Here is a 26,313-nt window from a genome sequence, read left to right as displayed (position 1 = left end):
CCAATGTCATTGAAGGAAGAACAGAAGTAAATACATGAAAAATTCTCTTTCCATTGTTGTTTGTGGATATACATGCAGTAAACATCCACATTCTAAAGCTAGTAGCTTAGAAACAATTGCGGATGTGTACTTTTTATGAGAGGAAGCCGCTGCGTTAGTCATCCCCATTTCCACAAGGTTTTTGTCCTTTTATAGTGCAAAGCCTTGTGGTTTGGTGATTTGCTGCATTCCAAACACATTTCCTAACACTGGGGTCTATTGAAGGCAATACACTATTCATGAGTGAAATATACAGTGCGTCTGGGGAACCATTTATAAGATTTGAATAAAAACGTGTTTTAGTTGCCCAGACTTTTTGTACCATTTAATGTGGGTCATCATTCGAGGAACCGGATTCAAACACCCATTTCCGCCCACGTTTGCGCTTACTTCCACAGGCAAAGGGGGAAGTTCATGATCCGCCCCTTCCCCCGGCTGCTGGCGAGCTGAAGTTATTATTCAGCGCTCCGCCAGACAGTGGACTCCATTCAACAGCGGGGCTACGAAGTCTTTACCGAAATCCGGTGTATGGAATTTCAGAAACTTGCGGAAGACTCAGAGAATAGTTTTTATTATTATTTTAAAACTATAGTTTGTATTAATTAATATTTGTACTTTGTCGAAATTCCAGTATTTATACCCGTTTTATAGTTTAAGTGATCTTTATTTGCACTTTATTAAAACTTGCGATTAGGCAACTGAAAACCTCCTCGCATTTGTTTCATGTTAAGCTTCGCGTCGGGTATTTTTCCGTCGGAAAAGTCGCACTTCGTACAGTCCTGAGTGAGAAACGTTTTTAGCCGGTTACGGAATTGCGGGGAGTCCCGAGGAATGGACGGGCACCGGGGAAGATTCCCCTATGTCATGTGACTGAGGTGTGCCCTGTTACCTGGTCTGCATCATCGGCATCAGAAATGTGGAGCATGAGATCCCAGTTAAGAAACTATGACTGATGTGGTGAAGTGAGGTTCTTACAGTATGATATCGCAATATAAGACGTCCTGCTCGAGTTTCACTCACATTACTGGTACAGATCACCTATTTGGAGTCACATGTTGTTTAACGAGGGAACAAAGAAAACGGATTTTTTTTTTCTTTTCTCTGATCATTCATTATTTGATCTCAGGGAGGATATTTGATAAACTGTAAATTGCTTCAAGACAGCAAAGTTTCCGAGACCATGGCCTTGTCTCAGATCCAGTGTCTGGACGAACACAACGTTAACATGCGGACGAACGAGACCAAGCCAGAGTTCTTCTACAGCGAGGATCAGAGACTAGCGCTGGAAGCGCTTCTCCGGGACGGACGCGACGCTTTCGACAAATACATCCATGCACACAACGTGCGAAGGTTTCTGTCCGACCTCGAGTTGGAGCATCTAACAGGGACCGCGGAGGTTTACGACCCGGGATCTGATCATGTGAAAGCAAAGGGAGAGGGTAATAGCGACGATGTAGAGCCGTCACTTCAGTACTGGCCGGAGCGCTCCGACTGCTCCATCCCAGACCTGGATATCGGGTGGCCAGACTTCGTCTCATACCGAGGAGTGACCCGGGTCAATGTTTACACGCAGCCGCCGATGGAAGGTCAAGCGCACATTAAAGAAATCGTTAGGAAAACCATAGTGCAAGCGCAGAAGGTATGAATATTGTATTGTTGTGTCAAATAATATGTCTTTTAATTGGATGCCGTCATACGTGTGGTTGGATGATATGGGCTACCGCATGTTAGTAGTCGGTCATGATGAAATTGCGTTAAAGTTGCCTCTGATCTGTTTCAGCAATACTGTAAAAACTGCACCCGTAAACAATACGGTTAGCTGTGTATTGCTTTTCATTCCTGAAAGACAAAAACTGTATTTAGACTAAGATGCGTAGAATATTCTGTCGGGCCGCCGTTGTGTAAATGATATTGGAAACTATTAGAAATCGAAATATAAAGCAATTTAACATCTGGGCCCTTTACCCCCCATCCCTCCCAAAAAAACATTATCACTATTAACTTAAAAATGAAAAAAACTAATTCAAAAATAATAAAACATTTAAATGGACTCTATTATGCAATTGAATTCATGTTCACAGTCATGCTGCACATCGTTTTACGTTTTATGGGTCAGTTAACAAATGACGCCCATTCTCCAACACTGTGGGGACCGGGAGACTCGCCCCGTTCTTTCCTGTTTTTTTTTGTTGCATTATATGCTTGACCACGGCTGCAGACTTTCAACTTAAAATATGTGGCCTACTTTTCACACAGACAACAATGTGAGAATAGTTATCATCATCATACATCAGTAGGCTAATTGTTGTTTTATATTTCGCTTAGCTAAATATTATTACATAGTATTACGTTTTTTTGCGGGTGCGTTTGAATTATACAGAAAAAAATGTGTTTTTAACTTAAAGAAATATGAGGCGAGGTGAATGTCACTCCACTTAGTTTGACCTGTAAAACGATAAAAATTTTTCTTTACAGGTCATTGCTGTCGTTATGGACCTATTTACAGATGTGGACATATTCATTGACCTACTGGACGCCGCCTTCAAAAGGAAGGTGGCCGTTTACATTATCCTGGAATCCACCGGAGTGCCGCACTTTCTGAGCATGTGCAGACGGGCTCAAATGCACAAGGGACACCTTAAGGCACGTCGCTATCTTCCGCAGCCAAAAAAATGCTAGCCGGCCAATTCCACACATGGCTTTCATTAGAAACAGATGGGAAATTGTTTTCTAGACATTTTTTGATTGTTACTGTTCCTACTTGGAAAAACGGGAACTTAGTTTCTAATCCTTAAGGGAATATGGTAGCTTAGCCACTCTGAGCCAGGCGTGATTATTGGCCGTATAACTTGCCCCTGTGCTAATTGCTGTCACGCTAGCTGGTCTCGTGTTTAGATCCTGTCTGGAGTTCCTGGCACTGCCTGGGACAGGGCTAGTGATTGAGATCTTTTGCACATCTTGGACGTTCCCGTTCCAGATAAAGAAAAACATAAAGTGATATGTCAGATTAAGCGCCCACCACCCTTAGCTTTTGGTGCAGAAATCTTGATGAAAGACTGGTGAAGAAATCCAGGGAGCAGCCAGCTCTCCCAGACGAGCTGGTCTGTTGCATAAATTGCTGGTCCTTAGGGTAAATGGGAGACCCTGGGTGTGGCAGCTTGCATTCACTACTTGATTGAGTGATAACAGCCGCTACTGTTTGATAGCCACACAAAACCTTGTTATAATGAGGGATTTGCACGTTATTAAAGTTACTAACATGAATGCCTCTGCTTTTGTCCTAAGGATAAGTGCTTTACAATCAGTGACAGTAAAGATAAACATTGTTTAACTCATTATATGTCAGACAGTTTTCCTCCAGAAAATATAGTGCCTGTTTTTTTGTTTTGTTTTAAAATTACGGTAAAGGATCGTGTGTAACACCAAAAGTAGTTCGAGAACCAAATGGACAGGTTTTACAAGGGCGATTTTTAGTTCTTGGATTCCAGGTTGCGCAAAACCCGAGATGTTCCAGTAGAAGGCATAACAATAACAATGCAATACAACTTGAAACAAAGAGCCCTGCTTAACTGCCATTGCATGTGACATAAGCCCTGACCTTAAGTAGACTCGTTTAGACAGCGCACTATGGCCTTGGGCCATCTGCACCACAATTTACAAGAAGCCGGGGCTCATCAACAGACAGACGCCGACAATGACTGCGGCAGATGACTTGTCAGTCCTTTTTCCCAGATAGCCAGCTGCCTATCCGTATTTCCATTGTGCCACCTACACGCAAGGCAAACCGGAATTCTGCGTCTCGCTGAATCCTGTCTATCGAAGTAGAAGGCACTTTCAATTTCATTATCTTTTTAGTGGACTTATAGCTGCAGAATTCCTTCAGCTAGGTGACACACGTGACACTTTCTGAACAGCCTTCCCAAGCATAATTCCCCTCCGAGGCTGCAGTTCACTGTGTTTCTCTTGACGACTTTGTGCTTAGCAGACCCACAAAACACCTGTGGGCGTTCAGCGGATCTCTGTAATATTCCTTTATCCCTGTAGTTTAGCCATCATTACGGCTTTGTTCATCTAATTTCCCCTCTCAGTATTTTGGCTCGGAGTAGGGCAACCCTATATGCTCGAACCCCACCCTTTATGCTTTATCCCCTGTCAGAACCTGCTTTTTCTCCCTTTTGTACAAGTTTTCTGCATGGACGAGTGACCCAGATTTGCCAGTATGAAAAACAATATCCCCTAGGAAAAAAAAGCCAGTGCTTTTGAGATTTTGAAGATTTTCCTGCCTTTATCCCTCTGGATGTAATTTAAAAAGTCACAGTACAATGACTGCAATGACCCAGGATGACTGTCCCCCAGAATGACTGTCCTCCAGAATGACTGTCCCCCAGAATGACTGTCCCCCAGGATGACTGTCCCCCAGAATGACTGTCCTCCAGAACGACTGTCCCCCAGAATGACTGTCCTCCAGAACGACTGTCCCCCAGAATGACTGTCCCCCAGAATGACTGTCCTCCAGGATGACTGTCCCCTAGAATGACTGTCCTCCAGGATGACTGTCCCCTAGAATGACTGTCCTCCAGGATGACTGTCCCCTAGAACGACTGTCCCCCAGAACGACTGCCTTCGATACGGACTAACATACTGCCCTCATTGCACTAAGACACTCATTCTATAATAGGATGACTGTCTCTTTTTGTGTTATTTCTATTATTTATTACTCTTATGCTGCTAAACAGAGAGCTGCTAAACTATTTCTATAATAGTGACAATAAAGATCTATCTCATCTCATCTATCTTATCAATTGCAATACCAGCGTGGACCGGTCTGGCTTTTCAGAAGTCATGCATTGAACATGGGCTTCAGCTATGCAGGACATTAATCTGTTGCTCTAGTCTAACACAGCTTGCATTCAGAGAAGAATGTTGCATTGGATGGAAACGCATCTGACATTGTGAAATGCTGTTGGAAAATTTCACAGAACTCTTCAGACTTTTTAAGCTGGGGCTGGTCAGGCCTGGATGTGGTGCGGTCAGTTTTACTTAGGTTTTCCAGCTGCACTATACCCATGTCACTAAACCACACATCTAAAGAATATAAAAAGCAAAACCTTCTTCCATTAAAAAATTAATTGGCTCAGCCGAGTTTTTATTGTCAGGTGTTCTGGGGGACACCAGTGAAATTCTTGTGCCGCGTGTGGAGTGGAGAGGAGAGGAGAGGAGAGGAGAGTTGCATTGGGGGATAACAGAATATATAGCCGTATAATACAAGAGGTGAAAAGGGAGTGAACCGATAACAGGTGGCGGCAGCGGGGAAGGATGTGCTAATTGGTAGACAGTGGTAATAATATGCTTAGCTGGGATTGAAGATGGAATCGGAAAATATGCCGGTTTCTCAGGAACTCAGCTGGAAGGTCATGGTTTTAAGGCTAATTGTCTGATATTTTTTAAACCAAACCTTACCTTCTGCCATATCAATTACTTTCCCAGAACCTGCGGGTCCGAAGCACTAGAGGGGCGGAGTTTCATACCCGATCAGCCAGGAAAGTGTTCGGATCCTTGGCACAGAAGTTCATGTTTGTGGATGGGGACAGAGCAGTGTCTGGGTCCTACAGGTGCGTGCCGAGGCAGATATGCAATCTGTCTGTATTTTTAATGATTCATGAATGAAGTCATCATATTAAATTAGTGACACATTGTATAGCAGTGTTTCCCAATCTGGGCCTTGGGGACCTACAGACAGCCCACATTTTTGCTCCCTCCCAGCTCCCGGTATGGAGCAAAAAATGTGGACCCTCTGGGTGGGGCCACAGAAGGAGCAAAATTATGCACCAACTGTGGATCTCTGAGGACTAGATTAGGAAATGCTGTTTCATAGCATGAACAAGGATTCAGCCTTGCTTAACTTGACTTGATGTATTCCAGTTACACATGGACAGCTTCCAGACTGGACCGGAACCTCATCACAGTTCTCACGGGCCAGGCGGTTGAGACCTTTGATAAGCACTTTCAGGACTTGTATTTGGTGTCTCAGAGTGTGGATCTGAGTGAGGTGGACATGGAGGATGAGCCGGAGCCGGAGCCGATCACGCCACCTCTCCCGGCACCAATACCTGCTGCTGTAGCCCGCAAACGCATCAATCCCAAATACGCATTGGTTAGCAGTAATCTCCAAGAGTCTGAAAGTAAGACAGACTCAGAAAAAAACAAAGGTCCTGTGCCAAAAGTGCTCCGACCTCCACGAGAAATACCAGAGCCGATCCAAATTCACCCTGGTCTTCTGCATCTCGAGCGAATCAACTTGATTCCATACCTGCCCACCTGGCCTGAGCCTGATCCTCCAAGTGATGTCATAGGGTTTATCAACATCCGCGACTCCAGCAAGCCCATGCACGCCCACCTCATGCGCTCCGAGCTGTTTGAGACGTCACAGGCCATCCGATTCAAAGATCCCTTCGTCCTTCCAGAACAGCTTCCTGAGAAGGCCTGTCCCACACAGAAACATGACCCTCAGTTAAGCCAGGACCAATCATCCCAACACCAAGAAATCCAGACGGAACCCGGGAACAGAGCACAAATTGTGGATGAAATAGGTTCTCCGAGGACCCAGAACCCCAAACAAATACAGTCTCAATTCCAAGGAGCCCTAGATGACCCAGTTTCTGAGGGCTTAGAAGGCAAGGAACCCCAACACTATGGAAGAAACACTAAGAAAGGTCTAAAACGTCTGGACCAAACAGGTTCTATAGCTGCCTTGGAACTAGAACAAACAAAGTCCCAACAAAGAGGATGCGTAGAAGATCCAAGGACAAAATCTGAGACGCTGAATAGCACGCACATCCTGGGAGAACAGGAGACTGCATCCCCACCAGTCCCCAAACCAAGAACTATTCACCTGGTACTTGATGCAGCTACTTGTAAAGAGGTCAGTGCATTGAAGCTGTCTGAAAACCATCCAGGCCCATTGGGTGTCATTTCTGATCAGGCACCTCACAGTACTACTAAACATGACAGTGTGTTCTCCTCAGCTACACTATCGGATGGTAGCGAGACATGTCTGGACAGAGATGATCAGAAAGAAAAACATGCAAAAATGACATCAGATGAACACAGAGTGAATGGATCTCCAAGGAAGGGGTCTGCTGCCTCAACGACATCCGAGGAATTTTTTGAGTGTGTCGACAACGCCGGCTCAGGGCATTTAGTCAACGGCGCACATGCCATGTCAGTTCCTCCGGAGGATGACAAGATTCTTAATGGGCCGCAGGAGACATCAGCGGTCACCCAGTTACTGAAAGATCCACAGCAGGAAAAGGATAAAAGGTGCATCTCCATAGACTTTCATGGAGACAAAATGAAGGTATGGGACCCTTTTGAAATATGCTAATACAGTAGCCCCCCCCCACCCATGAATTCACAGTTTTAGTTTCAGTTATCCGCGGTCTGAGAAAAAAAGAAGTGAAATTTGTAATGTGTTTTCATTGTTCCTTTGTCCTTAGAGTGCTACAAAAATCATGATTTTCATTGTCCTGTCATCTGTTGATACATGATATTTTTTCATTGCTCTATTGTCTTGAGAATTAAGCTAAAATGTAAGAATCATTTTCATTAGAGTACAGTACTGTATAATAACGTACATATGTACTTTATTATTACAGTATTTAATGTTGGTAATGTCTTATTGCTGTTGGCCACTGGTGTGTGTGATTTATCATTAATCATATGTAAGCACATGAAAATTGCATACACTGTTGGCCAACATTGTGGAAACACCTAGCGTTTTTGGCATTACGCTTTAAAAAAATACTACACGATAATGTGTGTAAACAATCAAGGAATGTTTGCAAAAATACACCGGACGATCAAATTAGTAACTGAAGCGACGGCTGAATAAAGTTCTGCGATCTCTAAAAATTGGAAGTACTTCCACAATTTTGGCCACTGGTGTATATGTATGGCTTCCACGGATGGTTCACTTCTATCCATGGTTTCAGCAGTAGGTATTGGAACTTATCACCTGCAGATATGGGGGGCTATTGTACCTATTATTATTAAATATAAGGTGCTGGATACCTGTCTCTCAGCTCCTTGACATTCTGCTCCCTGCTGTGTGACATGCTACTTGTAGGTACATATCAAACATCCCCCCAGACATTAACAAACACTTCTGTTCACAGCGGGAACATGCTTCCCCCCATTCCACGGGTAGCGCTATCCCATCCGTCCAGCAAGACCTGGAACAAGGTCGCACCAAGTCCGTGGACGACGGGCCCAGACGAAGCCGTCGTGTGGTCAAGACAAATCGTGGCAAGGCGGGACAGAGTGACTATCTGTCGCACAACAGAGTGTATTACGCTCATGGAAACCGTACCGGAGACGTCTCAGCTCAGATGGCCAATTCTCAGAGCTTCCTTTATAGGCTGGCCCAAGAACAGCTGGTTAAACCCAAGACTGGTAGGCTGTCAAGCCAACGCAGACTATCCCGCAGGTACCCTATGGCTTGGGGTGACAGTCGGGCCTCCTTTGGAATCCCAGTAGCTAGCCTCTCTAATTTTAAACACTTGAAAAGGAAGATCTCAAGCATTCCCCTAGAAACCATGCGAAACTCTGAAACAGTCACAAAGCCAAGCATACAGGAGCAGTGCTAATTACAATTCTTTGGCTTGCGCTTGTTGTCGTAGTTTAGGACAGTTGGTCAACCGATCAGTCTGTAAGACACTCCTAGTCAATTACGACACCATCACTCCCCCACGGTCAGCAAAATATACCAAGCGGGATTCCTCCCTGATCGACAATATATACCATCATGACTGTTTGTTTAGGATTTTTATTTTTTGGTTTAATATGTTTCCCTTTTAGTAGATACTGTTTGAATCTTGGCACATAATTCTCAATCATTATACCTCGATTGACCAGGGCAGACTGTTATGGTGGCTAGACGTTTTCTCTGCTAGCAGGGGTTGGGTGAAAATCAGAAAATTGGTGCTGGGTGGTTTTGACTTATGGTGGAACTCGTAATAATGAGGTCTCTTGAATGGCAAGAAAAACAAGATGTAAGATATAACCTGGTGAGTGTGATTATTACGCACAAGCAGCTAACCTACAGTCAACTGACTGTTGATTTAGGGTTGGTACCCAAAGCAGTGCTCTTGGGCTGTGCATTCCTCCATTCCACGTGTAGGAAATATTTTTCGTAACTCTGTTATAAAAGTCCTGAAAAGCCTAAGTGTTGTGTGATTATCTAGCCCTTTGTGTATTCCGAAGGTGACACGGAGTTTAAAGATCGAAAGTCTTTACCGTAATGAGTGACTTGTACTCTGCCGAACCAATAATCTCCATTGTCTTATCTGTTTGGACAGACGCACACGTTTTCTGCATGTGAGAGTCACTGAAAACAATTGAGGAACATAACGTAGGAGACACGTGAGATTTTACAGGTCACAAATGCCGCGAAAACAGCTTGTACACGGTGATTTGTTAGCACTGTTTTTCAATTTTATTGTTCAATAAAAACGATGGTAAGAAAAACAAGACTTATGATTGTATCTACAATGTAATTAGGTTGTAAAATGAAATTTGCGATCCCGTACGAAAACTGTGAATCATACGAGATGTGTTACGGAAAAATCATGTATTGTCAGCCACTTAAATGAGTGTTACATGTATTGCCGGTGGGGAGAGATGAGGAATGTGTGTAATGAACACTTTTCATTTTGGGGTACGGTGGTTAGGGTTGGCTGTATGAGTAATGCAAATATGTGATGAACGACAGGCCTTGAAGAACATGGTGGCTTTTATAGTGTGAGTTACAGCTGAATATAAAAATCATGATCTGGCTGCCTTCAGCGCACTGCCTTGGTGCCTTTAACTTTCCTGCCGTACTAATGATACAAAGACCAGGTTCAGTCCCATGGCAGGGGGCTGGATTAGGCTTGGGCTGGGACAGTGCCCCCCACACAAACACACACACCCTCCGACTTCCTTAGATAATCATGTGTTCCACCCAGCATTTCCAGGGCCTGACCAAGGCAAAAACATCAAGCAAAAAAAAAAAATTACCTCAATCCTCAAAATTTCAGCAATCAAAAGATGTTCAAGGATGCCTTGATATCGCCATCTTGATATCTTGAAAATTCATCTGTGGGAGTTAAACTGAAAAGTTTTCAATTGCTGTTGCATAACATGTATGTTAGACGGGAATTGCTTGAAACAAGCAATCCATACATCTATCCACACCGACGAGGACAAGCAGTGGTGTCGCTCAGCTTGGGAGGAGGTGATTATCACCGATTCTGCATGCCTATTTAGTGAATGCGCCTGCATCTGTAAAGATTCAAATCCCTGAACCCTCCTCACTGCTGAATCAGAGGCCACTGTCTCTACAAGTTATGTGGTTCTCATGTTTCAGTTTTATATGTTTCCCAGAATGAGATTACAAGGTTAGTAGGTACACAGTGCTTTAGGTACCTTTTTTATGTAAATAAGACTCCAGAAAGATGATTTGGCTTTTCGTACAACAATTATGTGTAATTAAAGTATTGGGCTAGGTGTAAAGATCAAATATTGCAGTATGGAGTTGCAGTAAGTGAATGTCATGTGTCATGTGCTGGGTAAAATTAGGGTCTTCGATCAGTAAAACCCACCCTACCCAGAATCCTCTTCTTCGTCTTTTGACCATAAAATCTAAATTCTATTTGGTTTACTGTCTGGCGCTTGGCGTATCGAGATGAGAAAAACTCTGCAAGTTTATTTAAAAATGGCGGGGTAAAATTATTTTTGGTCTAAGCAAAGCTTTTTTTTTTCTCTCCCAGCCCCCTGTACCAAAGAGTGTGGGTTGATGCATCTCCGGTGGGTTTCATAGCTACGACTGCCTCACCTGCTCTGCATCCCGCAGCTCACCTGCTTGTCCTGACAGAATGGAAGCTGATGCCTGACACAAGTCCGCCAAGAAGCACCTGCGCAGACAAGAATTAGCACCTGACTCATCCCTGCCGCAGCCACGCCTTTCCACAGAGAAAATCGTTAAGCTTCACCATTGTCTGCCCCACCCTGTTTGCAAAAAAAAGGAAAAACTGGGGGGGGAGAAAAAAAAAAATCCTGGATGGGTTCCATAACCACCCAAACAGCTCATGGCTCGCTAAGAACGGAATTACAGCGAAACAAAAAGCAATTTCCTGTACTTTCACTCCGGTTTTTCAAATCCCAGCTCAGATATGACCTCTAGTTGCGTGCTTTATTCATCTTATCATTTAAATTATGGTCTGGCAGCTCAATTCGGCTTATCATGATAATATCACCCTTCACAGGTCTGTCAGGTGCGTGAAGTTTGTCAGAAGTGAGCCATTCTTCACCTCAGTTTTCGGCTGCCTTGAGTTTTGTGATATATTGAATAAATACACTGTACAGTGTGAATGCGAGGTCCATCATATAGGTTCTTGACTCCAGCTTTGACACGCATCACTGTACTAATTAAGTTCTGGAAAGCATGTTGGTTTTTTTTTTTGTTGAGAGGACGATAATAGGCGGAGGATTGCGCGGGATGCCAAGCGAATCCGTTCCTTCACTCCATCTGTGACCTGCACGCCTTCGTGGCCAGATAGCTGTGCAAAGTCCGCCGGCAGTAATCACGTGACACACAAGTAGCCATGATGTCACAATACCCGGCATCTGGGTCGACCCCGATCACAGACACGCTGGGGAGTGGTTGACGCGATTATGTGTCTTGTTGATATGCCTTCATTTAAAGGCCTTGTTGGTTTGAGTTTCGGGGTAATTCTATAACACTGGTATTGAACCTGAATTACTCGAAAATTGTGGTAAACTCCCAAGGTTCCGTAAACACCTGTAAACTGAGCAGAGAGAAGGCACACCATGTACTGCTGAGAGGTAAAAGGCATGGTCGGGTGTTTACATTCCATACGCGGAGCTGACTGACAGATTCGGTCACATGATCGACGCAGAACATGAATAAAGCTATTTTTCTAAAAATGATCCATGACATTATTCTACTCAAAACTTTGGGTGAAGGCTCTGTGACCACAAAACAGCAGAGCTTTTTCCATCATGTGATAATTCAGGAAACGCAGTATTGTGCAGAAGTCTTAGGCAGTCAAAAGAAATATTTAAAGTAATTTATCTGGCTAGTAAGGTGCATTTTGCTCAGCAAAAAAAAAACAACTTAACATTAGAACATATGCAAATTAAAAGTAACATGATAAAAACTCATAAGAATCTCTTCAATTCTCCAAAAAGTTACTGATATCTTGTTGGGCGGCTAGATGAACACAGCTTCAGTTCCCAAACCTCTCCTCAGGGGCACCCCAACCATTCCATGTATTTATTAAATTTCACCACTAGCTCATGTAATTTAATTACTTTAAAAAGCCAATGAGATATCGATTAGCCATACAAGGTGTGCTAGCGGCTGAGTCAAAAAAAATGCATGGGTGTGGGGAGGGTTGGCTGGAAATAATGGGCTGATTTTAGCAGAGGTTCTGAAATGTATTAGCTGACACTTTGACAGGCCGCATGAAGACTTTTTCGCTGCCTAAGACTGTATTTTCCCTCCCGTTTCTTCATATTGTGCAACCTCGGCTCTCGGCACAGGTGCCTGAATCGCACTCCATCATTCCTGAACTGCTAGCAAATCATATACGGATATGCAGAGGAAGTGAGTATAAATGCAAGGGAACCTGAAACACAAACTTACCCCCTGGGAGGGACTGCAAAAAAAAAATAAAAAATTATCCTATGTCAACAACTGAATTATATTGCTATTGACTATTATCCCCACCCCCCCCCCCCCTTTTAAAAGTCCAAGATGCAGATAAAGATAAGATTTATTGCTCTGCCATCAAAAGGTTTGCAGTTAACTTTTACCCAGAAATAAGTACTTTGCATATTTCAATTGTTTCAAACTAAGATACAGTCACTGGGTTCCCCACAATAGGCAGAGTACCTGAAAAGCCAGTATGGCTGCCACTGCAGTCTAAAGGCGTTTGTTGGTATTTTGCGGAGAACTTTCACACAGAACACTGGCTTTCACACCATGGCTGAAAATGCTGGAGCAACAGACCACAATTCACATGGGCATCTCAAGCATGACCAGGCTAGTCGGGGGGTGGGAGGCAGGGGGTAACTTCAATAGGCCCTCTGCTGCAGGAGGTCGTCTACCAGAACGGGCCGACGGAACAAAAGGACAGAGCAGAGGCGGACAAATATGCTAGACGACAGCTCTCAGTTCTCCATTTATTTAATCAAACTCGCCAAAAATAAATAAGCTGCCCCTTTCGGGTTAAGAATGCAGGGATCCCTTAAAACAGGCTCCTCAAATCCTTGGTTATACAATCCTTTTAAAAGGCTGACCAGAGGCCATAGTGGCCTTGTCTCTATGGAATGACATCTACCAAATTTTAGTCAATGTACAACAACGTGCGTCATTGCAGGCTGCCGACAGGGGAAGCAAAGCCTGTTAATAGTGTTAGTTTTACACAGAAAATGAAACTTCAAGTACTAGGTTTATGCCCAGGAATATTTAGACTTACTATATATTGACCAGGTCCACCTGGTTACTGGTCAGTGTTCATCTAGCACAGTCTGAAGGTCTATAATCTTAGTGAAATGGTACCTTTTAATACATCGCATGACTGACTCCCAGGCTCCCGGAAAATGCCGGATTGCAATGTTGAAATACTTTAAAGGACACATGGCGACAAAGTGAAACGGTTTATCAAAATTCCCACACTTACATTACTGTACCAAAAGGCTAAAAATGAAAAATCAGCACACTAATCATCTCATTTGGCATCTTAAAAGCGTCTGTCTCCGCAGCAAAGGGACCGACAGACCCAATGCTGTGAATTTCCCGACCAGCAACGTAGCAATCAGGGGCTATTAATCTGCTCCGGGCTACCTCAGGAAGAGCAGTGTCATTACCATGAGCGAAGGCGTACATGTCAACAAGCGAAGCCGTGACACGTCCTCATCGTCGGGGGCCTGAGAAATGCCATAAGTCCTGCCAGACGAGGGCTGTAAAGAGCGGGGAAGGAAATTTAAAGAATGAGGCTGCCTGCTTTGAGACAGCACATGACAGAAGAGGTAACTCCAGCCGCAGAAATGAGAGAAGATCACTAACCTATGCGGTTTGCACAGAGAGCCACAGATGGGTACTGGGTTATGTATCGGCAGGCCTGCAGTTCTCGGCAAGATTTACCGGGATAACGTGACCACGATCTAGCTACGTCAGCCTTAATTACCATGATATGGTCACGCCAACTCGCCTTAAGGTTGCTCGTTAAAGGAAGGCCGATTAATAATAACATGAAGAACAATAACAAACTTTACTGGACTACAAGTTCAAGCATTTCGACATAACCAAGGGCAACCAACGGAGGAAAGACCAAGGCTGACTTTTTCCACGTGAAAAGAAGAGAAAAGACGTAGAATGGCGTCGGGGAAGATTGATCGTGTGAAAGCGCAACCCCCCCCCCCCCCCAGAACTCAGTCATCCAGTCCAATGTTGCGAAACAGATACGACATGGACTCCCCGTTGTGAATGCGGCGGATGGCTTCAGACAGAATCATGCTGATGTCCACGGTCTTGATCTTGGGGCAACGTAGCTTCTGGATCTCATGGGGGATGGTATTAGTCACTACCACCTGCCAGGGACGGGGGAGGACAGGGAATAGTAACTGGTACATTTATTCCTCCATCTCCCACCCTCCCCAATATGCCCTGATCCAGCTGCTGAGATGAACCCAAAATCGCTGAGCTTGCAGCGTATTAGAGCCACATGCTTAAAAAGAAAAACTCAAGGTAGAGCAAATTTTTAGATACCGAGTAACCCTAAACCTAACCCTAAACCTAACCTCATGTCGCTTCTGGGGCAGACCAAGTACCAGATAAATATGCACCCAGATTCTGGTAGCCCATCCTCACAGTATGGTGGCACAACCCAGAGATGCCCCCCCACCCCCACATCAGGGACCCACCAGGCCTCATCGTCCATCTCACCTCGTCGATGGCGGACTCCTCAATGAGGCGAGGGGCGTCCGAGGACAGGATGCCATGCGTCGCCATGACGAAGATCTTGTAGGCCCCCCTCTCTTTCAGAGTCTCTGCGGCAGCCACGAAGCTGTCCACGTCGTCAATGATGTCATCCTGCGGGGGGGGGGGGGGGGGGGGGGGGGCACCGCATCCACAAAAGAGCGATGAAAAGCAGATGAAAGACCACAGCCCTCCCCTCCAGCTGCAGTAATTTCACAAGTGTCACGAATTCTGGATTTACATTCTGGATTTACATTCTGGATTTACATTCTGGATTTACAGCTCACCACAATGATGGCGATCCGGCCGCCCACATCTCCCACCACCGTGATCGGCGGCTTCTCCTTTGGGATCAGCACTGGATATCAGAACGACAACCATACCGCAATTAGCCCGCCTGTGCAGCAGATGGCGCTGTAGCCAAGGGGCTAACGTATTATATTGCAATGTTGTGCTCGCATAGCACAAGGCAGCCAGATGAGGATAGTAAGGTATGTCTCTCACGGGGGATCTCCAGGCTGGGGTGTATGGCGGCCACGTTTTTCACCATGGGTGGGGAGTGCCGTCCATCCACCAGGTCCGATTCGGCATCCTGTGCCTCACCATGAATCACCGCGATCCCGAGCCGCAGCCTCTCGGCAAAGGACTGCGCCCTACCGGGGCCAGGTGGGGCCAGGAGTTAGGATTAGGGTTAAAGGTCAAGGCATGGACCTGCACACGGTTGACACCGACTTTGACGCCGCATTGTACGGATACAGACTGCCAATACCACAGACACACGCACCTCAAAACAAAAAAAAAACAACAGAAATTTATCGTTGGGCAGGGCAGCAAAAGAGAAGATTACCTTTTGGCAGAAGCTGGAGATTTGGCCACAATTACCGCGTTTCTATAGTCGGGGATCTGCGAGCGTCAAAACAACATAGGTCATGTCAGCAGAAGGCGCCACAAAGGCGAGATCGAGGCCTCCCTACCCTGCAGAAAGCTCAGGGCCGCAGATGGAAGGCTCGTACGAGGGAGGGGATGGCGGGAAGGCTCTAAGAAAGGCGTTTATGAGCGGGCACGACGCCCACTCCGCTGCCCGGGGGCACCGCACCTCCTCCTGGATGTACTGTAGGAGGAACGGGGAGGCACGCAAATTGTCCACGGGGATGTTGAAGAAGCCCTGTATCTCCTTCTGGTGCAGGTCCATGGTGATCAGATGGGTCAGACCTTGGTACAAAGCAAACATGGCAGCGGTCACCGATGGGGGGGGGGGGCTATGGCCATCTCTGCCATTTCTCAGGGTACCATGATGTAACTCCGCCCCCCCCCCCCCCCCCCCCCCCAAGGCAGGAGGAAACCTAACCCGCTTTGCACATCATGGAGGCCAGCAGCTTGGTGACGATGGAGCCCCGCTTCCTCATCTTGCATTGCTTGCTGTACGGGAAGTAGGGCACTACGCCGGTGATGCTGTGGGCACAGGAAGTGCGGCAGGCGTACACCATGATCAGCAGCTCCATGATGGTCGTGTTGACGTCCCTGGGGTAGCACCGACAAGCGCCTGGAGATATACGCTACACAATCTCCCCCTCCCCAAAGCCCCATCGCTCTGCTGCGTGGATGCATGCATAATAAAGTGTCTCATACACAGTACAACGTCGTACAGCATAGTACAGGGAGTGTCATTTCATAAGCTAAATGTGTTGGTTATTGCAGCAAGCGAGACTGAAGTGACACTGCCCTCTACAGGCCAGTGTGTGACATAGCACCAGAGACCTACCTGGAAACGGTCTGGATGATGAAAACATCTTTGCCACGCACAGATTCCTGGATCTGCACACGAGTCTCTGGGGAAACAAGGAAGGGGAAAAGTGACCCCCCTCCCACTCACTCATCCGCCATCTCTATATGGGTGGGGACAGGGGGGTGGTGGCAGCATTTTCATGCACCACATGCAGAGACCGAATAAATTCACACCACACAGATACTGATTATGACAACTAAGACCTTTACATGCCGCATGTCACACAACAGCAACAATGCATTTCCAAGCCAAACCAGGCTGAACAACACTCACCTCGGTTGGCCTCCTGGTACACCTGCACCTTGCCCAGCTCGACCCCGAGACGCCTGCAAGACACGAATCGAACCGCAAGCATGAGGCGAATATAAGAGTCCAACCAGAGGGAAAAATATTAACAAGCTTTATTAAACAATGGACCTGCAAAGCAAATGCAGCAGGCTCTCAATGCATTCCTTACGGTTTTCAAATTTCACATATTTTCAACATGTTTTGAAATAAAACATGTTTAACGTTTTATTTCGGCTTGTGCCACATAATTTAAACCATACTTAATATAAGGCGTCTTTTTAATGCCACACATTTCAACCTCACATAAGACTAATATACTCTCAGTGGCCACATTATTAGGTACACCCATCCCACTGCTCCTTTAAACAAATCTCTGATAAGCCAACTATAGGTCAGCAGCAAAACGTATACAGTGCAGATACAGGTCAGGAGCTTCGGATAATGTTCACCTCCAGAGAAGTGATTTAAGTGACTTTGTCATGGCCGTCGGTGACGAAGGGGCTGGCACAGGAATGTCAAACTGATGACCTGCTGGGATTTTCACACACGACCGTCTCTACGGTTCACAGACTGAAAAAGGAAATATGCAACGAGAGGCAGTAATCCGGGTGAAAATGTCTTGTTGACGACAGAGGTCAGAGAAGAATGACCAGACTGGTTCAAGCTGATAAAAAGGCCACAGAAACTCCAGTAACCACTCATTACAACCAAGGCATGCAGAAGAGCCTCACTGCATGCACTGCATGTCAAACCTCGAAGCAGATGGGCTACAGCAGCAGAAGAGCAAACCGGGGGTCCCTCCTGTCAGCTAAGAACGGGGAACTAAGGCTACAGTGGGCACTGGCTCACCGAAACTGGACGACGGACAACTGGAGATACTCTGCCTCGTCAGATTAGTCTCGATTTCTGCTATGATATTGACATCGTAGGGTCAGAATTTGGCATAAACAACATGAAAGCATGTATCCACCCTGCCTTGTGGCAACGATTCCAGCTACCGCTGCGGCTGGTGGTGCAATGGTGGGGGGTGGATATTTTCTTGCCATGCTTTGGGCCCCTTAGTACCAATTGAGCACTGTTTAAACGCCACAGCCTACCTGAGTGTCGCTGCTGACCATCTCCATCCATTTATGGCCATTTATGATTCATAAGCCAGCTTCAAATGGGTACTTCCAGCCGGATAACACGCCACAGAGCTCATCTCATCTCAGACTGATTTCTTGAACATGTCAATGAATTCACTGCATTCAAACGGCCTCCACAGTCACCACATCGCAATCCAATAGAGCACCTATGGGATGTGGCGAAACGGGAGATTCGCATCATGAAGGCACAGCTGACAAATCTGCGGCAACTGTGTGATGCTATCAAGTCAACACTCTCTGAGGAATTTTTCGTGCACTTTATTGAATCTATGCTATGAAGAATTAGGGAGGGGGGGTACCAGCAAGGCGTACCTAATAAAGTGGCCAGTGAGTGTATGTGCGTGTCTCCTTGCTCAGGGTTTAAACTGAATGATGTCACACGGTTACACAGCTCCACCCTCAAAGTCGCCAAGTCCCAGGGCTGAGTAGTTCCACAGGGCTGGACTGGGATTAAAAACTAGTCCCTAGTCCCCCACATTAAAACTTTGCTGAATTGGGGGGGGCATGATAAATTGCCGTCCCTGAAAAAGTCTCACTAAGTCAAAAGGCAGAAGCCCAGCTTTTCCTAAATACATGCTCAAAGACCATTTTCATCATGTATATCATACGCACTCGGCAATCCTTTTTCCCAGCTCCCTGCCTGCAGGATTCGAGTTCGCTGTGAAGATGATCAGGCCCCCCTTTGTCACGTTCATGTCTCTTTGGTTCTTGTCCTCAGCCTCTTGAGAAGGCGGTTCCCTGGGCTCCCACGCAAGGCTGAACCCTTCCTGGGAAAAAAAAGAAAAAACGAACTATTACTCCCAGTCATAGAAACCAGGTTCTCATAACAAAGGCTCTTCAAACATCTACAATCCAAAATAGATGTAACATGATACGCTGGGCTCAGTGCTGTACGAGAATAATTTCCTCTTACAATTTAATAACATGAAATATGGGCAAGGATATTTCTATAGCATTTCTCCTCCCTCAGTTTCTGTCATTCGCAGCTTTACATGCTGTTTCGATCGTGATTAAAAAGGACTGGAATTATCTGGTAGGGGAGCTACAGCAACAAGTTGCGCAGGGTTGCATTAGCAGCAAAACAGTAATGCATCTTTTTTTTTATCATAAAAGTTCCTGAGACATTGTCATTCTATCTCCAGATTATAGTCAAGCCTGCTTAGCAAATAACTCACAGACGCAGTGAAAAACACTGGATTCAATCCACGTCAAGCTTGTCGATCATTTCTTAAAATGGTGACAAAGAGCATACTTCGGAAAATGGAGTTGTTAGATTCATTTCTTGGTTAAAAATGCCCAGGATCAGCAAACCAGCAAACTCGAACCTTTTTGCTCATTTTTTCAGCAGTGCGCTGGCTAAATAACATTCAAAATATCATGGTTGCTCATCTAACAAACTCTCCAGGAAGATTTCTGCACTTGAAAAAAAAAATCTCTACAAAACGACAAAATTGGTAACCAATGTAAGTATTACTTACTTAAAACACAAATTAACTCGCTATCATAAAGTTATTCTGTACGTAACACAAAAGCCTGTTGTGGCGTCGCTCCATGGACATGTGCGCATTTGTAATAAACACAAATCTGGTGACGATTGTGATTTCCGGTTAATATCCACCAATAAACGTTACCTCTACCTTTACCTTTCTTCCCCTCCGTCATGAACCGTAATATTCCGTTTTTGCGGTAAAAAATATAATGATAATAAATCACATTTTAATCATTATCGCAATAAAATGCATTAAACCTCAGTCCATTTTACCAGTTATTTGTTTCTGTCGCTCCCTGTCCCGTTCCAGCCCACCCTCCGCTTCCCGAACCTGCCCGACCTATCGTTTATGATTGGCGTTAGCTTTGACCAATCAGAGTTTGGAGCTCTGATGACGCAATCGTCCAATTTCCAAAGAAAAATGGTTTCGAGGGAGAAAGTGAAAGCGATTCGATCGAGCTATTACGCCAGCACAGGGATGGGGAAAAGACTGGAGAGCCCTCACCTCGTTTCCGTGTGCGCCTTTCACCGCCATGCAGAGTCCAGCAGGGAGATCGTTCAGTACTGTGTGCTCTGCTGCCAGGAGGTGGGCATATTCGCGCTGGGAAAATACGATCACGCCGTGTTTCACCGCTGCTCCTGCAGGATGAGGGTGCTGTGCGCTCAGAGGCACTGCGCCGTCTGCCGGGAGCAGCTGGGCGAGGTATTCAGCTGCCCTCTCTTCATATATATATATAAAAATAAAAAAATAATAAAATAAAAAAATCTTCTGCCATTGCTTTTCTTTTATGATTAGATTATCTGTTAAATTTACATGGTAAATGTCCACTGCTTATAAATGTACCCAGCAATTTGCACATTAGGTTGCCATACATTCCCTGATAAGTATTTAGGACTTACCATTTTTTACCAATTACAAGTTATTAATATTATGTCCAGCACTTGGTGATATGACAGGTGAACACGTTTATCTGTCCGCTATAACTGTTATGTTCCGCTTCAGTCACTCCCTTTATCTGATCATATCTGCTTTTTGACTGCTGCCAATCATTTCAATGATCCTTATCACATTAAACTCTCAGTGCTTGTCCTGACAATTAAGCACGCATTTGTTAGACCTGTTCTCTGGAGTTTCTCGTAACTTAGGTGTGAATGTGTCTGCCACACCTTTTCCTGTATTTCGTTGCACTTCTCCTTATGTTTTTCTTGTTAACATACCGTAAATTGTAGTCATGCATCACCCAAATTACCGCGTCTCCTACTTATATATAAGTATATAAGTATATGTAAGACCCTAGTCTATTTACCTATTATTGTCCATCAGTTTAGCTTTGCATTTTATTTAATTTCATTTTGCCACCTCAATCCTCCTAAATGTATTTTAACGAAATGTCTTTCAATGTGTTTACCTTGTTCACTGTATGCGATTTTATTTTATTATTTTATTTATTTTATTTTTATTTTTTTTTGGGGGGGGGGACTAAAGCCACTCTATTTTTGTCTCAGCTCTCCTGAAATTTATTATTCTAAATAAATTTAGCCATTTTGTCCCGTATTTCTTCCTCAGTGCCCTCCCAAGGGTCAAATGCTACAATCACTCCTGCCTTGTCCTAATTTCATCCTTCCACAATTCTGTCTGGGGCTTTTTATGTTTACTGTTTGTGTGGTTGTCATTAGTCTTCAGATCCTGCTTTTTTTTTGTCGCGTAGTTTTTTGCTTTGACCTTCAGACTGCATGACCCGTGCCGTCTGTGATGCATCTAGCTGTTTTGCTAATCATAGGCACATGCACAGCGCATCCAGCCGCATCCTTGTGACAGCGTTATTTTTGGTGCTGTCCTAATACGCTTGCAGAGTCAGCTTCCTCGGAGCCTAGGTACTGGATGATACATCAGTGCTCTTATTAGTATCCACGAAAACCTTGCGATGCATTTTTGGGTTATATTGTGTGCGTGCATGTTTTTTCGCTGGAATAGCCACGTGGTTTGAACAGCGTGAGTGTAACCAGAAATACGGTATTTATTTCTGGGACAGTATGATCTAAGCTGCGTTCAGGTGTTGTGCAAAAGCTCCCAATTGAACCGCCCCTCTGTGAAACGAGTTGATTGCACAGCCTCTCCCTGTGGTCCACTAGTGTCTCCTCTTCCAGGATGATTTTGCAGAGTGCTGAACATCTGTGGTTAGCATTGCGCTGCTGGATCGGGGTTAATAGCAAACCTGCCGCTTTACACACTTTAAATTCCTCAATTTTCATTCTCCAGCCTCCTGATCACTGCCGTATGTATAAACACACTTGATGATCTTTTATTCGTCATTTACACAAGCACGGACATGTGAGTTTTCTTTCCGTCAGACACATAGGCTAAGTTTCACACCGGCCCGGTTACTGATATCAATGCTTTTTATTTTGATTGCCTTATTTTTATCGTTATGTTAATCTTATTTATTTATATTTACCTTTACTTTGTATGTTTCCTTTTTGAGCACAATCTATTACGCATATTGAAAAAGACATTTCAATACACAAACGTGCAGTGCATGTTTGTGTGCGTGAAAAGTCAAGCCGGAAACTCGCTGATCCCAAACTCGAACTGGGGACCCCAGTGTGTCTGTCAGTTTATTACCAGAATGTATAAAATGCACCCCTTAGGAATTTCGGTGGGCTACGAGTAAGTTGTATAAAACACAATATGCGTTTTGCCCATTAATCTCAATAGACTTGGCCGTCAAACGAACATAGAGCAGGACTGTCACGTTAGCAGGAGTCATTAAATTATTGCTGCAATGTGTTATGATGGTGGCTTTGGGTAATTTGTAGCACCTTAACATAAAGCAAAGGCAATCTCCTCTCACTAAAATACCTGCAATAAAGTGACACATAAAGTGAGTAATTATGGTATTTGTAAGTGCCCCCGCCTACCTGATCAGGGAGTGTATGTTTTAGTCTACAGTCTCCACTCTAAGGAGTAGTGGGAGATTAATATGAAAATCTTGGCAGTTACAGGATTTGGGGCGTCGTTTTACTGTCACTCCCACATACCGATTGAGACATGATTTTATGTTGATTAATTATAGTAGCTTGTTGTGTTCTGCTTCCAGACCTTCCCTGTGAGCAGAAGTGGTACAGTCACACAGACCTGGCTTGGCACAAAGCAGAGGGGAACCCAGACGCCACTTCGTCGGTTTTGTGATGTCTGTTACCCGGACAATGACGAGCTACTGAGGAACCTGGACACGGAACACGTTTTTCGGTCACTTCTGCAATGCTGGCGGCATGCAGGACTACTTTGGGTGTAGAGGACAGGCCCCTCCTCAGCAGGCAGAGGTGAGAGGGGGCGGGGCTAGAACCGTCCAATGAAGCTGCAGAAGGGGACAGTCCCCAGGAATCAGGCGCTGTTGTATGTCTGTTCCTTGATTTAAAAGCAATAAGGATCACAATGTCCAGTTTGGTTGCCCACAGTGATTACAAGTACCTGCGCTAGAACTTCCGCGAGAACCGCTTTCTGTGTGAGGAGAGCAAATACGCAGATGATTGGTTACAGGCCCCACAGAGCAATCTGGAACGCCAGCAGCTAAGCCGAGGAGTGTCGGAACCACTGCTTAACGCTGCCATTTAGCTGTACCCTTAGGTACCACTTTGATATTTTTAGGGGAACGGTTACTCAATGGCTTTTCTTTATCCCGGTCAGAGTGGCATTGGGGCCTGGAGCCTGTCCCAGACAGCATGGGGCCACGAAGTATACCCTGGAGAGGATGCCAGTCTGGTTCAGGGCGCTGGTACGTAAACACATACAAGCACAGTCTAAAGAGAGAGATGCTGATTAGTATAACTGTGTGTCTTCAGAGGTCAACATTGGGAACCAGAAGAAATCTATGCAGCACAGAGTGAGCATGCAAACTCTCAAACCCCCCATTGCTGAAGGAGTCGGGCAACACTGCGAATCACTGAGCCACCATGCTGCCCATTTATTGTCCTTGTGTGTTGTTTTTGTGGATGGGTTTCTCCTGAAATGCATAGTCAAACCCTGCAGATGGCGATAAATATGAAATATTTTGTTTGTCTGACATGTTTATGTGACTTTCAGCATTTAGCCATTTGGGTGTCTGGCCACAGCAGAAGTACTTTCTCAACAGTACGGCAACAGGCCCAGGATCTGAACGAGGTAATTTCCTCAGCTTGTTTGAGGACCCGCCCCTTCTTCCTAGCCAATGGCAAACACCTCCATCCAAGAGGGTGACTTTTCAGCACTCGTGTCCAGAATCTGTCCCTGCTGTCCCCAAGGCAACACTAGCTGTGCTTGGGGGCACCGTGGCAATATGCTCCTCACAAGAAAGCTACCACCTACCTCTGTTTCTGCTGCCCTCTGTTGGACGATCATCTCACTGCAGGAAGAATCCTACCGCCGGGGTCCAAGTCAATTCCAAATGAAATCTAAGGAGTCGGTAATAATAGCCCGTCAGGAATCCCCTATGATGGGAAAAAAAACTAACAGAGAAGATTCTGAAGAGGAGCCAGAGGATGGTGGCCAGAATTCCACACGTGAACCATTTGCCAGCAGATGCTAACTACGCCTCACACTTGATGGAGACACGTGTGTCTTCCCCAACAGCCTTATCACTGGCATGGTGACAGGTGATCTTTGTTAACTGGTAGCAGCAGTGAAAAGCACTGGATAAAAGAAACGTGACGTTATTTATTTATGCGTTTTTCTGTGGGCGGCTGTGTTTTCACGCTGTTTACAGATAAAGGGCGTCTCTGAATGGGTGGCTATGTCTATGTCGTCTGTCGATGGCACAGTTTGGAAACTTGACCAGAAATCCATGTTGTTTTAACTCTAACAGATGAAGGGACAGTCTGTGTTGGTCTTGTTAAAACTAATGGTGCTGTTTTGCAACATTTTCTCATCGGGGTACTTTATATAGTATTTAAAAAACATGATTTGTGATTTGTTACTGGATTCTCATTAAAGTACTATAACCACATGTAGTTTAGAGAGAACCTACAGCATTCAATGCGTGTATTATATATTGATGTCAGTAATCCTGAATTATGAATATGATGATATGGGGATTAAAGACTCGTGAAAAACATTTGGTGATATTTTGCCCAGCTATAATGTGAAAATATAGCTATTTCTGAATTTATATCTGAGAAGGGAAATTTCCAAGTTCAGTGGAAGACGGGCTTATTTGTGCTGAATTAGGGAGCCATTTCCTGTGTTTGTGCAGCGGCGGGCAGAGCCTTGGACACTCCGTGCTTCTGTCCATCCACAAAGGAAGTTAAAGTGTAAACACTATTAGCACTATTATCTTTTAAACTCCATGGCTGCTCCACGTGTCACACTCACGTTCATAAATTCATCAACCCGATATCATTGTTGCCTTTGCTATTTATTGGTGACAGAACAGATTTATTATTATTCTCAGTAGTGGTGATATATTCATCAACCAGTATTTCAATTCGATTTTACACCTTTCAATTTGCTGATTGGTTATGCGGGCTGTCTCTGCCATTCCGCGTCTGCAGCTATGATTCTGAGTGGTGGTTTGACTTTATTGGTGATTTTACTCCTTTTTTCCTTGGGGACTTACTCATGCAGGTTCTTTCACGCAAAGTAATTTACCAGATTCTGTTCTGAAAATGCTAATTATGGATTTGATTGACCTCCATTCTTCTGTGCTGAGATCCAGAACTTCTAAAAACCTCTGAGGCCAACTTGTCTGGAGCACAAAATATGTTAGACCTTGTGTGTGGGGCGGAGACCCTCTGATCTTCTTCATCGTAGCCGTATCTTTCTGTCCTGCATTGCCATGAGACAGAGGGATGTGTGTCTGATTTTGATAGCAGGTTTGACTCGCTCTATCACTCCCTCAGGATGCTCAGTCAGCTGTTAGACCCTCAAAAAACCCTCAACACACAAGCAAGATAGTCCCCTTTGATTTTAACCCAGTGCTACAAAGGAGCAGACCCTGATATCATAAGTACTGGAATGATTTGACCGATAACTTTACCGGAAACATAAGGCAGTATTTTAATGGAATACAAAGAGTTTCGCTACAACGGCTAATTCAAACATTCAACTATGACGTCAGGCTTCCTGCACCATCTCTCAGAAGAAAACGAAAACATTCCCTGCCGCCGCTGCCTTCTTCAGAACTGGGAGGGACGTGGGTTTCCAGCTGATGTCTTCCTGTAATTTCTGCTGCCCTCCCTTCCTTAAACGAGGGGGTGGCGGGCAAATAAACAGAAAACCGAACCATTTGTCCCGATTTGCTGGGGTCAGTGGGCCTTCTGTTGCAGCTCTGTGCATGACCGCCATCCACTTACACCGCAACGCTAACGGCACCAACACACTTTCACGCTTTTTGGCATTTTTGAATTACAAACATGGTCAAGTGAAAGAGTAAGTTGATTTTTAAGTATTGGCAGCCTAGGGGGGGTGGAGCAGTGGTGCTGTGGAGTTTATATGCTCTGCCTGTGTCATCGTGGGGTTTCCCCTGGGTACTTAACTTTCCCCCCGTAG

The 26,313-nt window shown here is 45.0% G+C and overlaps 2 protein-coding genes and 1 long non-coding RNA gene across 12 annotated transcripts; 2 read left to right on the top strand and 1 right to left on the bottom strand.

Moving 5' to 3' along the window:
• The first annotated feature begins 502 nt into the window (after positions 1-502).
• Positions 503-12,024, top strand: fam83ga (family with sequence similarity 83 member Ga). 2 transcript variants are annotated; one of them, XM_048991077.1, is made up of 6 exons: positions 503-1,678; positions 2,515-2,682; positions 5,527-5,651; positions 5,962-7,396; positions 8,214-8,524; positions 10,848-12,024. In XM_048991077.1, the coding sequence occupies exons 1-6, from the start codon at positions 1,220-1,222 to the stop codon at positions 11,008-11,010; spliced, it is 2,661 nt and encodes an 886-aa protein (XP_048847034.1). In that variant the 5' UTR covers positions 503-1,219; the 3' UTR covers positions 11,011-12,024. The 2 variants fall into 2 exon arrangements, with proteins under 2 accessions (XP_048847034.1, XP_048847035.1); XM_048991078.1 differs by lacking the exon at positions 10,848-12,024 and having other exon boundaries at positions 8,214-10,112.
• A 1,246-nt stretch (positions 12,025-13,270) lies between these two features.
• Positions 13,271-20,430, bottom strand: prpsap2 (phosphoribosyl pyrophosphate synthetase-associated protein 2). 9 transcript variants are annotated; one of them, XM_048990883.1, is made up of 11 exons: positions 20,296-20,430; positions 18,914-19,068; positions 17,142-17,194; positions 16,845-16,911; positions 16,431-16,603; positions 16,179-16,294; positions 15,930-15,985; positions 15,587-15,735; positions 15,370-15,440; positions 15,050-15,196; positions 13,271-14,694 (listed from the first exon to the last, which is right to left on the bottom strand). In XM_048990883.1, exons 1-11 carry the CDS (start codon positions 20,323-20,325, stop codon positions 14,536-14,538), a joined length of 1,176 nt encoding a protein of 391 aa, XP_048846840.1. In that variant the 5' UTR covers positions 20,326-20,430; the 3' UTR covers positions 13,271-14,535. The 9 variants fall into 9 exon arrangements, with proteins under 9 accessions (XP_048846840.1, XP_048846842.1, XP_048846843.1 ...); XM_048990885.1 differs by having other exon boundaries at positions 16,431-16,534; XM_048990886.1 differs by lacking the exon at positions 20,296-20,430 and adding an exon at positions 20,064-20,141.
• Positions 20,361-24,880, top strand: LOC125717693 (uncharacterized). Its single transcript, XR_007384588.1, has 3 exons — positions 20,361-20,493; positions 22,889-23,114; positions 23,479-24,880. It is a non-coding gene; the product is annotated as an uncharacterized LOC125717693 (long non-coding RNA).
• Positions 24,881-26,313: the final 1,433 nt, after the last annotated feature.

Source organism: Brienomyrus brachyistius, chromosome 22 (genome assembly GCF_023856365.1).
Source record: "Brienomyrus brachyistius isolate T26 chromosome 22, BBRACH_0.4, whole genome shotgun sequence".
Taxonomy (NCBI): Eukaryota; Metazoa; Chordata; class Actinopteri; order Osteoglossiformes; family Mormyridae; genus Brienomyrus; species Brienomyrus brachyistius.
The sequence above is the reverse complement of the archived record's forward strand: the minus strand, read 5'-3'. Positions and strand labels throughout refer to the sequence as shown.

Coding starts and splice junctions, on each gene's coding strand:
- fam83ga (XM_048991077.1), top strand. CDS start 1,220: ATGGCCTTGTCTCAGATCCAGTGTCTGGACGAACACAACGTTAACATG. Junction 2,683..5,526: donor TGCACAAGGGACACCTTAAG/GCACGTCGCTAT, acceptor TTACTTTCCCAG/AACCTGCGGGTCCGAAGCAC. Junction 5,652..5,961: donor GCAGTGTCTGGGTCCTACAG/GTGCGTGCCGAG, acceptor GATGTATTCCAG/TTACACATGGACAGCTTCCA.
- prpsap2 (XM_048990883.1), bottom strand. CDS start 20,325: ATGGCGGTGAAAGGCGCACACGGAAACGAG. Junction 16,604..16,844: donor ATCATCCAGACCGTTTCCAG/GTAGGTCTCTGG, acceptor GTGCTACCCCAG/GGACGTCAACACGACCATCA. Junction 15,441..15,586: donor CCCCAGCCTGGAGATCCCCC/GTGAGAGACATA, acceptor TCTGATATCCAG/TGCTGATCCCAAAGGAGAAG.